This window comes from Diadema setosum, chromosome 15 (genome assembly GCF_964275005.1).
Source record: "Diadema setosum chromosome 15, eeDiaSeto1, whole genome shotgun sequence".
Classification (NCBI taxonomy): Eukaryota; Metazoa; Echinodermata; class Echinoidea; order Diadematoida; family Diadematidae; genus Diadema; species Diadema setosum.
The window spans coordinates 33,493,574-33,506,069 of NC_092699.1; the positions used below are offsets into that span (position 1 = coordinate 33,493,574).

At 39.8% G+C, this 12,496-nt stretch overlaps 1 protein-coding gene across 1 annotated transcript; it reads right to left on the minus strand.

Annotated features, from left to right (window-relative positions):
- Nucleotides 1-2,177: 2,177 nt before the first annotated feature.
- Nucleotides 2,178-12,496, minus strand: LOC140238437 (large ribosomal subunit protein uL29m-like). Its single transcript, XM_072318341.1, has 5 exons — nucleotides 12,345-12,496; nucleotides 9,918-10,090; nucleotides 8,762-8,919; nucleotides 7,262-7,438; nucleotides 2,178-4,194 (listed from the first exon to the last, which is right to left on the minus strand). The coding sequence occupies exons 1-5, from the start codon at nucleotides 12,494-12,496 to the stop codon at nucleotides 4,027-4,029; spliced, it is 828 nt and encodes a 275-aa protein (XP_072174442.1). The 3' UTR covers nucleotides 2,178-4,026.

Below are 12,496 nucleotides of genomic sequence, written 5' to 3' on the forward strand. Positions count from 1 at the left end.
ACATCATGATTATAACTCTGACCACAACATCTGGCATCCTTTTGTAACAAGAGGAGTGACTGTCTGCTAATGAATGCATGTACAGATAAACATGATTGGTCCAAGCCTGCAGAGAGTGTGCCACAGGATTTACGAAGTTCTGATAATTGACTACACCAATCAGGGTAGGAACATTAAATGATTTTCTAGCCATTTATATGGTTGTGCTTTGGTGCTTACCCACTTAATTCCAACTACGCTGTACTTAGCTTAAAACCCATTACCAATGCACACATTTCTTCTTTGAACACCTGGACATCACATCTGCACTCCTCTTGTATCATTCAGTATTGTGTAATCCCCATGCAGTGCATGTCACATGTGTTCGTTGCCCAATTCTGTGATTATTCCTTCATATGTCATGCAGTGTTACATTTGAAAGTTACAATAAAAACTAGATAGCACAAGTGACTACCACTACTGCAAGATCTCTCTACAATTAAATTACAGTGAACTCCATGATCCCATCCTGGGTCCAATGCCCTTTGACCCCAAAGGTCATGTGCAAGAGGAATGTTAGTTTGAGAATGTAGTCCCTGAGGTCAACGTGCACTTCCTGTCCATGTTCAGGTCAGCTCCAATAAATGAAGTCAAACAAAAAGTAAGGCCATAGAACAACAAAATGATCCAAATTTTAGATTCAGATAGAAAAGATGAAAACTATATTTTCATTGTTGTTAACGTGTCCGATGCACCATTGGGTTGTCTTGTGATTGGAATAAAGTAAATTGTTAACTTATCTGAAGTTCTATTTTTTCTGCTGCAGCCTATTCAATCCAAGTACAGGCGACTTCAGTTATAAAAAAAGTCCTTGGGACCGGCAATGCTTTTTTGTTATAATTATCGAAATTTCATTACAGCCAAATAAAGTTTATAAACATATATAGACGACAGTTTTGTGACCTTAGTTTTGCTTTGGCATATCTGACATTTTATTTTTTAACCATGTTCATTGTAACAGAAGTGCATTGTATAAATCTTGATATGTTCTCCTTTTTTTTTTTTGCTAGAAGCTCACCCCTTGCTTTCTTTATTCAAAAAGGATCATTGTATATTTTTATGAATCTATTGTGAAGTTAATATATATGTTATTCCCACACAGAAACGTACAATATACACATATCCTATTTGCCGCATCATGTAATTTTTGTTATGATTTTGATTGACTATTGTATGGAAATATTGAATGCACTGCTTATTTTTTTTTTTTCTACCCGAAATGCCACACAAGTATTATTCATGTATTCCCACGGAGAAAGGTGCACATGAAAGATAAGAATGCCAAGTTATTTTGTGCCAGCTTACGGTATATTGAGCTCGCTGTTGCAGGTAAATATTTGCGAAGCCCCTTGTGGTGGAATGTACATGTATTATGATTATTATGTTGAAGGAAAGCACTGTCTAATGACTTCATATTACATGTACAAAGAAAATGCTATCAGCAATTGTTTTCATTAAAAAAAACATACACAGAGCTACAAGAATATTATGATGGTGTTCAGACACACAAAAAAATGTTACAGCAAACCAAATAGCTATATGATGGATTTATGTGTTTGAACACTAGTGAAAGGTCGTATATCAAAACATTGTAAATGAAGGGAGTGTGAGGGCAATGTTTTGAACTACCGGCATAGAACTTGACGATGAATCACCTTTTCGTGTGTGTCTGAACGTATGGCGACCACAGAATGGTATAACTTGGCGGGGCTTAGTGTTAGCATGTGCAAAAGGTAACCTTGCCCCTCATTTCCACAGGAACTAGCAGCGACCATTACAACATAGGCAGTTTTATACATGTACAACTATACAATTGAGATATGTGTCTGAACGGTCCGTAGGCCATATATGTACTTTATGTACAATGACAATTATATACAAAATTTCTTTGAGTTTCAGTATAAATGTTTTGTGTCTGAACAGGGGATATGTCTGTTTCTGCAATGAAAATGCAGGTTATAAAGTAAGCCACATATTTTTTGTTTTTCCTTGACCTGCACAGTATTATTGATGGCCATGCTGTGGAATGTGAAATGCAAATAAGGGACAAAGTCCATTAATTTTTCTTGCTTTCTCTCAACACGCACATTGAATGTGACCATTTGAAATGACAGTCATTCTTAGAGATGAATGTGAAGATTGAAATCTGATAATATGAAGCTGTGCATCATTAAAGTACTCCAAGTTCAAATGATTGGAGAGATGATGTGATTACTGTATAGCTTGTGGTTGTTTCTTTACCGAAAGAAACCAAAGATGATAAAAAAAATCTGATGATGACAAAGTAATATGATATCAAATCACATTTGCTATTTAATCACTGATGAAAACAGCATGGGTGAATGAGTGAAATCATTGTACCACCAAGACAATTCATTAGCTGTGGTTTATGTATGAAAGGAAACATCTAAACACACACTATAATGTGGGCAGAGTTTCAAGAAAACTTACATGATAGCAACACAATCCAGTAGAGTTAGTGTGTGTGCTTGTGTGAAGGTGACATTGATTATGTCATGCCCAGACATAAGTTTGGCATACATCTCAATGAAAGAAAAATGACCATAACGTCTGTCGAGAATGATAAGGGCGTTAAGCTGCCACAAAAGCCATATTGTTTGAGGCACCTTAATGCCCTTCTCATTCTCAACTGACAAAAGTTATGAGAATGTCCAAAATTGCCAACAAAATATCCATTGCACTGTAGTACAAAGGTAGAGTAGAATAGATTGACCAAAATTTACACCCTGCTCTACGAAACTATGATATCCCAATACAGAAGAACACCTGTCGAAGTTAAAGAATGGCTGCACCAATATGGCACTTATCATATACCTTTGGATACAAGTACACCAAATCTGCAGATCCGTTTGTTTCATTTTTTCACCGCTTCCACAAACCCAAACCTCATACAGTGCACTCCCGTTATAACGAACACGGATATAACGAAATTCCGGTTACAACGAAGTAAAAATTCAGGCTGTAACATTATCCACTCTTTGTATTTTCATTGTTTATTTGTACGGTTATAACAAAATTTTGATATAAAGAAAGAAAACTGCCGGTCCTGAGGACTTAGTTATACAACAGGAGTCCACTGTACAAGGATGCCCCACATATCAACAAAATCAGTGATGCTCTGATGAGCAACTGCCGAGGTATCTGTACCCGTGTGCTGCATAGAAGCCACGTGGGCAAAAATGAATTCTATATCACAGAGACTCTCTATCTCGTCATGTTAACATGAAAAAGTGTTCAATTTTTTTTAGGTTTATTAATTTTTTTCCCCTCCTGCAGGATCACGGAAACTTTGCAGATTTGCTCATAACAAACTTGAAATCTCCTGATACATTGTACATGTGCTTGACTTTTGTAAAACGGCAGGTTTACATGTACTTCGGACAAGCACACAGTTAAACTCCAAGTCCAGTATACACTTTGTACTTGTGCACGAGGGAAACATACAATGTACAGGTATGTACATACTTGTAATCTTGACACAACCGTTTCTGAATTACCAATTAAGCGTTCAAATTACTGTGCACACACAAACAAGCCCACTAAAAATAATGATTCCTTGCCAACTGTCCTTTTTGGTAGACTAGCAATATCTATAATGTTGGTTCTGAATTGATCACTTGTTTTTCGCTTCCTGAAAAACCTGACACAGGGATAGATATCAAGGAATATAGATAGATATAAACAACCATACATCTGTCAAGGTACAACCAACAATATCTATCATTGAGTGGAATTTTATTCCTCGGGTGTTGCCAACGCATCTTTCTCCAGTGACCACCACTTTATTTTAAGCCCAGTAGAGAGGAGACTGATCCTACAGCTCATGGTAAGTGACCCTCACGACGGGACATAAAGATATGGTGTGAAAAGCACGGGTCAATGTTGGACAGGTAAACTGGCTCACATGATACTGGCAAAATACTACAGGGTGTAAAAGTTCCATTTTGTTTTTCACAGTGTTCCGGGTCAGCTCTTGTTCTCCCAGATGTCCGACTCGGGGAACCGCTTCTTCAGGTTCTGGAGCTGGCGGCGTTTTTTCCTCTTCTCCTTGGCCGCTCGTCTGATTCGCTGTTCGTACCACAGGGACAGGTAGCGTCCCATTGATGGGTCATACCAGGTCCTCCTCGTAGCATACTGTCGAGAAAAATTTGAGAGATAAAGTTGCATAGTCAATTTAAAGTCAAAGAACTGCAATTTATAACCAAAGAAAAAAACCTCCAGATGACTTTAAGACTTTTACATTTGAACATCTACAAATTGGTTATACTGGGTACAGAGTTTAAGAACTTATAGTGATTGGGATGATGAGAAGAAGATTTCAAAATTTATAACAAATCACAATGAAAGAGGATGATCATATAAGAGCTACACATAAGAATGCAAGACTGGGTGCTGTGTAAGAAGAACAGAGGAAGAAAGCACGCATAAATTCTAAACAGGTGAACTTGTTAGTGAAGTGGTATTGTAACAGAATGACATTGCTACAATACTGGAATATGTGAGCCCCTATGTCACCATCTTTGTTCAGTGTGCAGGTTTGTATTATGTATTTGGTTTTGAGAGTATTGATTTATCTGCTCAAGGACCACAAAAAAATTCCACAAACATGTACATGTGTACATGGCACTGTCGATTTATGTACTACATGATGTTAAATTAAATCATCCGACAGCCCCATTTATAATTCGATACCTCATTGAAGGAGATAATGTAGATTACACATTGCAGAGTTTGACAATTTACTCTTGCCTATTTGCATGAATGAGGATTTAGGCAAGTACTTATTCATTTGACATGCCTAAAAGCGAATTTTAGCTGCCATGGGCAAAATGGTAAGAGGGTTTAGTAGTCCCCTACTACTGGTGAGGTCGTACTCTGTAGAGCTCATGTAAACTGCAGTGGCACACTATATTGGGCAAAGATGTCATGTACAATAACAAGAGACCCGGGGGTCACGCGCTCACCTGAGTATCGCAACTTCACCTTCCATGCATTCTTGCAGACTCTTACCTGAGAACATTGGAAACTTATGGTGGAGGTAGCTTTGAGAGTGGGGGCATGGTGTCCATTTACATATTCCATCACACTGGTAAAAAAATACCTACCAAGTACACTGTACTTTATAGAATGTTGGATTACGCAGCTTGGGCAAAAAAAATGACTTAAAGCTCTATCACTTTTGATTAGAACTAGAGAAAAATATTACTGAATATTCATTGATTTAGGAGGTTTGGACCCCCTGGGGCCCCCAAGGAAAGCATGGTGCCTATTCAAATACTATGAAATCTTATCCCCATGGGACTACCTGCCAAGTTTGGTGAAAATTTGTAATAGGGTTTTCAAGAAAAAGATGAAAATTTACAATTTCGGTCCAAATTTAGGCCCCCTGGGGCCCCCCAGGTGAGGCATGGTGCCCATTTGATAGAATTGAGATTCTATCCCCCTAGGGATGCTACCTGCCAAGTTCAGTAAAAATTTGTGATAGGGTTTTTAAGAAAAAGATGAAAATTTACAATTTTGGTCCAAATTTAGGCCCCCTGGGGCCCCCCAGGTGGGGCATGGTGCCCATTTGATGGAATTGAGATTTTATCCCCCTAGGGATGCTACCTGCCAAGTTTGGTGAAAATCGGTCAAGGGGTTCTCAAGAAGAAGATGAAAATGTGAAAAGTTTACGCACAACGCACGACGGATGCCGGACGAAGAGCGATCGCAATAGCTCACTTGAGCCTTCGGCTCAGGTGAGCTAAAAAGTGAGGCCTGGAAAACAGCTGTATCAATTGCTACGTGGATCACCGAAACTACTTTCTGTGTTTCTGCCTCCGTATTTTCTGTAGTGAGGGTCTCACCCCCTCTGACTCAAAGGGTGTGGGGAACAGTCATGAAAATTATATATTGACCAAGCAAAGGAATAGTGGAGGAGGCTAAAGACTGAGAAAAAAAAAAAAATAGGTTCGGGGGGGGGGGGGGATGTGGTGAAATGTAAAGTAACATTGCTTTCTTGTTTCTAGGCAGTCAAAACTCTCAGCACGGGCAGTAATGTTCACACTTTCAGAAACAGATTAGGAGCAGAAGTTACAACTGATCAGAGGGACTTCATATGGCATTCGGTGTATATGCCTGCGGGTTGGTGCTGGGAAGAGAAATTTGTTTGCAGGCTATATTCACACTGTATAGTTTTGGGATTACACTTGGGAACAAGTATATTGTAAGCCTAAAAAGTGCAAGTTATCATTGATATTATACCTCTTTTAGACAAGTGAACACCCTAACTTACGGTGCATATACAGTCAAACCTGCCTTAGCGGCCACCTGTCTATAGCGACCACCTGTCTATAGCGGCCACTGAAAAATCCCCCCGAGAGAAAAGCAGTGTTAAAGACCCTGTGTATAGCGACCACCTGTCTAACGCGGCCAGCGGCCACAAATTTTGTTTCCCGCGGTAGATTTTAACCTGTCTATAGCGGCCAAAAACCTAATGGAGCCGTAGCCGAGCCGATAATTTAGTGTTTTTCTGCTTTGTAGCCGTGCGGGCAAGGTTCAGTAATCGCCACCGCTGCATTCATCCCTCATTCAGTCATAATAATGCACTAGTGTTAAGCTTCCTTCACGATAGTACACATACTACTGTGCAACAATTACATATACACTGGCATGGTTAATTGCATGAAACGCACGTGTGCATACGTACACACATACATTTACATGTACATGTAAGCAATGCACACAAAGATGGATTACCCGTCTATAGCGGCCACCTGTCTATAACGGTCACTTTTCCCGTCTCCCTTGGGTGGCCGCTATAGACAGGTTTGACTGTATATGCAAATCTTTGCTACAGAGCATTTGATAGTGACAAATGTCGCTACTGAGTTACTGGGCACTCTTCTTTGCACTTCAAACTTTTTCTAAATTTGCTCCAAGACAATAGTAAAAAATAATGTCTAGACTGCTCACTTGTGACCTCATGCATGTAATTTCATCAGAGCACGAGGTCTTTGCTGCTTGATATTAAGATTGTGTATCCCCAAAACTCTTGTCAATGCCAAACTGACAAAATAATGGCAAAGTGGGCCACCAACTGCCATGAAAAATGGACATCTATTGGGCATATTACAGAGCTACACTCTAACTGGCACTGCCCTAATTGAAGATCAAAGAAGTGACCTCCAAACACAAAGGAAACTGGTGACACAACACTCACAAATTTGTTCATGTATTTTGGGACGGCATGTTCCCTAGGTTTGACCCATCTCTTGTAGCCGAATGGTGTGTACTTGGGTTCTGCCGGATGCTCATCCTTCAAACCGGTCTCAAGTTCAGTCAGCGCCTCTTTCCGCTCCTTCAGCACAGCTTGCAGGTTTTCCATGGAAACCTCCACCTGGTAGAGTGAGCACAAGGAAAGGAAGCATCTTTTTCAAAAATTTCTCTTCTGTCAGATACTGTCAGATCTATCAATCTAGTCATATTTATCTACATGTAGTCTCATCTTTGTACATCTGTATGAATATAATGGTGCATCCTCACATTATCCATATAAAGATGGAGATCATAAAAGGAAGAAAAATATGCATAAGGCCAACTTTGGCTATAAAACCTTCACAGGCTTCAAAGTTTTTAAATTTTTTTAATGTTTTCCTTGCAATGAAGTAGGCCAATTATAAATGGATTCAAAGCTTAAGATCTGATGCATTCATACAATATCTGTCAAAAACCACAAAAATTATACTGTAAAACGAGGAATGTTCGCGTGCATTTTAATTTCGCGAATTTCGCGAGTGCGGAGATTCACGAAATTAAAATGCATGCGAAAGTTCATTTCTACACTATATGCGTTAAATGCCAGTGGCAGTTCGCGAAAATTTCATGCCGCAAAAAAGGCCGTCGGCTCCAATTCACGAAAAATTCATGCCACGAATATATCATGTTTTACAGTATTCACATCATTTTCACAACATGATATCAAGGCTTTTGTGATTACCCTTCACATGTGTTCCCCTTGTTTATACTCAGAAAAATGGGTTCAGTGTGAAAGGTTTACTGGGATAAACTAAAACATGTGACCTATCATGTGTTTGAAAGTGAAAGATAAGTGTGCTGTCCTGGATGACTATCTATGAACACAACGATGGGAGACATACCAATGTGTAGAAATGGAGTGTGGGTGACACAATTTGGTTTGTGTTGACCACTTTATCCCCTCCCACGCCGCACATTACTCAGCCCTGTTTGATCTGCCTCTAGCATATAGTGGTGAAAAGGATCCACAATAACCTCAGTCTTGTGGCAATCAACAATACTTCCTTTATCTGTATCAATAATGGCACAAATGCCTAAGCATGGGGACCACAAAAAATTCTTGACAAGGGCAACCTTCTGTCACTCCATTCCAGGCTGTTTGATGACAAAGTGACCAATAATCTCAGCTCTTTTTCTCCTCAACAAACACTATGCTTTGAGTTGCACATTGCTCATTCTCTCAAATCATTTCGCCCAAAATGTGGGAACTAAAATTTACTTGACCTCTTAAGTACCAATAGTTTCAAACTGCTTGTCCAGTAATACCTATCATGTATATAAGTATCTGTGATGGTAACTATGTTGTAATTGGTTTTAATCAAAAGCAGAATATGTCGTGCATTTGTAGAGATCATGTCATAATCATATATGTCTGGTATTCCTTGCCATGACAGGCAAGCCTGACCTTGCTGATCCTCTCGGGATTAGGGAGGAACTTCTCTTGTCTGTCCGCCTCAGCCTGCATGGTGAGTAGCATGTTGCGCTCCTTGAGCAAGACATACCAGAGCTTGTGAAGGGTGACATAGTCCTTTAACCTCAGCTCATCTTTGCTCCACGCCCGACCTGAGTAAAACAAAATATTTCTTTTCACCGATATATATATTTTTTGACATATTTTTGTCTTTTTGTGTGTGTGTATGTGTTGATTTTTCCCTTGATTTTTCTTTGACATATTTTTATGGCAATGTAGATTTTAGTTTGATAGCACAAATGGTGAATCATATAAATGGATTCAAATGTCTACAGAAATCTGAAATACCAGTAACTTGATGCAAGGACTCATTCCATCAAAGAAATCAAGAGAAAAGGGGCAGGAATTTCATATGAAAAATGCCATGCATAGACTTATCACCACTTCTGTCAAGACCATACCTAATGTAATGAAATCATGGTATACGTGTACATGTATGCAATTGCTCTCCATAAATAAGCAAAAAATCATATCAAAATGTGCATCTATTGATTCAAATTTTGAGGCATGAAATTAACTTATTTTAATGAAATATGTGAGAAGTCTTTAATACAGAAAACAGATGCATTTTCAGCTCTACATCAATGTATGTTTCGCCAGTAGAGCTTCAGACATGAGCCTTTGGACATTGGACACAAAAGGATTTGTAAACATGTTTGCAATTCAATTCATAAATGCTATTAGTGAATATTGCCACACCGTGAGGTTTGCAGCCGTAAATTCTTTATGACTGGTCAGTTACAGAACCGTGTTCCTGAATACTTTGATTTTAAGATATTCAGAGATACAGTTCTGCATTCACTCTTGCAGCCCATATCTGGTAGCCTGATTTTAGCAGCTCCAAGTAAAGCTTGCATAGGTCACAGCCACATACTGTATGTTCCAGTGTGCTAGATAGGGTGGCAGTAACAACATGAAGTGCCAATTACACCCTAGTTGTGGAAATGACTGAGCATTGATATAATTGTTACAGACATGAAACAGTCTGAAAAAGATATGTCATTGTCAACATTCTACCATCCACTGATATCTTTGAATAAACACCATAGGGAATGCGAGTGAATGAGAGAGGGAGAGAGCAAGTAATTACCTGCTTTGACTGTAGGCTGACCCCAGTTTTTTTCATCATCAAAGAATTCCTCCAGCCCTCGCAAAGTTGCTGATGAGTGGAACATTGACACGACAGCTGGCCTACTTGAGGGCTGCCTGGATAGCAGGTCTGGATTGCAAACTGATTTGATGGTTGTACAGCTGTCACTGCGTCTGAAGAACAACAAATTCAATGGCAAAAAATATATCTTCAGTGTTTTGATACACAGTTCTGTACATGTAAAACACAACATGTACATTACCTCACAGGCTACAAATTCAAACTTACAGTACCTGACCTAGATTTACTAACATTAGGGATGCCAACCAGCATTGTAACACACATTTTTTGAGGGCTGACAAGGCATATCTTTGGTCTTTGGTGAAAAACATTTTTTTACCCCAGTGAATTGACGAGGGACCAAACTTCCTGTGCAACGTAAGTACTAGGTATATTCAAATCTAAAATAAATCAAATTTGAAGGAAAAAACACCATGTATGAGACACCAAATTCTTACATCTGCAGCCCAAACATGCTTTGTGTTCCGGCTGGTTGCAGCAAACTGTGTAGCTGTACACATGTAAATAAACTCACGGCATGGCACCCACAGGCACCAAGGTTCAACCGGGGTCATCCCACTAGATCGACACCCACGAGTCATACAGCCCACAAGTTCGACATTGAAAACAGGCCCACGGGTCATAGGGTAACATCCCCAGTATTCGGTCACTTACTGGGGTTTTTTTGCAGTATTTTTCAAACTAAATTAATACATACATACATCATATCTACAGCTACCGGTATGTATGTGAAATATATCAAATTTCTTTAATCTCAACTTTCATTTTGTTAAATATCTCACAGAATTGCACAAAATCCCGAAATATTTCACCTTGAAAATTCCCCAGTATACGGTCACCGGCACCAGTATTCGGTCACGTGATGTGCGCGTTCAAAGTCAATGTGTGTTCAAGGCAGCTGAAAAATGCGCGCGCGCGCTACCTTGTTGGCGCAAAATTGCATTGGGGACGTTGCAACGACCGTTAGTGTCCGAATACTGGGGCCCTGGCACTTGCATTTAACCCTTGTACATTGGGACACTGTATCGGCACGTATGGATATTTTGTTTTTCTTTTGCGTTTTTGAGGATACCATTATACTCCAAGCTTGCGATAAGCAAAAGAATCCTGTGAGAGAACAGCGTATTTCTCAATTTTTTAGCGCTTTTTCGGCAACCCGTACTCTTAAATCTGGGCCTTACCCGTGCGCGCTTTTGGAAAGTAGCGCCGATTCTGCACTTTTGATGGTAAAATTTGGGATTTTGGATGGATTTTTGGAGGGGGCTATAAAGGGAGTTTCCTGTTGCGAATGAGTGTGCAAGTATGTGAATTAATGTGATTTGCGTGTGTTGTGACAGTTGAACTTACTGGGTGGTGACTAGTGATAAGTGACTGAATACCGGGGGCTGACTGAATACTGGTGCCCTTACCCTACAGCTCACGAGTCATACAACTGAAAGCCCATGAGTTTGACACTAGGCAAATAAAGCCCACGAGTTCGAAAGATACAACAACACAGGGCTTAATGTGTCAGTCTCATGGGCCTTGGCCTTGTTGAATGTTAGCTTTAGTGTCGAACTAATGAGCTGTATGACTTGTGAGCTGTATGACCATAACTCATGGGCCGTATAACCGTATGACTTGTGAGCTGTAATGCCTAGGTATAAGTCGTGGGTGTCGGTCTGGTGACGTGCACCCGGTTTGACCTCGCATGCGTGCCAAGGTTCGACCGTGCGCAAACACTGGCAAATAAAAGCATATGTCACGTGACAGGTTTCTACAATCTACATGTAGCACTAGCACTAGCAGGCAGTCTAATTTTTGACAGTCTTGTGGTTTAATTATGGGTGGCTTGCGTTATGACTATGTTACTCATTCTAATTCTTTCACAGGACAGCAGTGGATTAAGGCCTCACACACAGTCTGCAAGAATCTTCAGCTTTCTTTAATGTTAACACCTGGTTATGAAGGCAGACTTTATACAGCTGTAAATAAGAAGAACCTGTGATGTGTCACGTGACTGTGTACGTAACCAGCTAGTGTAAATTAGATCTAGAAATATTAGAATTCTACTTGAGAAAGAAACAGTCATGTCTACTGTACTAGTACTAGTAATTTTAATGTTTCTAGATCTAACCTTAGGCCCTATATACCGACGCGACGCAACCATAAACAGTGCAGAGTAGTAAGTTTAGTCAAACACAAATACCATTTAACAGAAACAGAAACAGAAACTTGTTGGTTAATCGGCAAACATGAATGTCTATAGTTGGGACTACACTGCGACGTAATTTTTCTTCCACATGCACATGCATGCAACGTGTGCATACACATCACACACAAAATCCTTTTGTCAAATTGACTTACACAAACCCGGGAGACAAGCAGGCCAGACCTTTTTGCTTGAACATAACCAGTCCTCTCTTACTTTCTGTGGTGACACTCTGGGTTACCTTCCTTCCAAATAACCCACAAACCATCGCAAGCCTGGACACACATTTTTGTAAGGAGGCCGCCAT

Bases quoted from the DNA above. Each gene is read 5' to 3' on its own strand.
- LOC140238437 (XM_072318341.1), bottom strand. From the start codon at position 12,496: ATGGCGGCCTCCTTACAAAAATGTGTGTCCAGGCTTGCGATGGTTTGT. The intron at 7,439-8,761 runs GTCAGGCTTGCC...TCACTCTACCAG, and splicing joins ATCCCGAGAGGATCAGCAAG to GTGGAGGTTTCCATGGAAAA. The intron at 4,195-7,261 runs GTGAGTGTTGTG...TTTTCTCGACAG, and splicing joins CAAAATACATGAACAAATTT to TATGCTACGAGGAGGACCTG.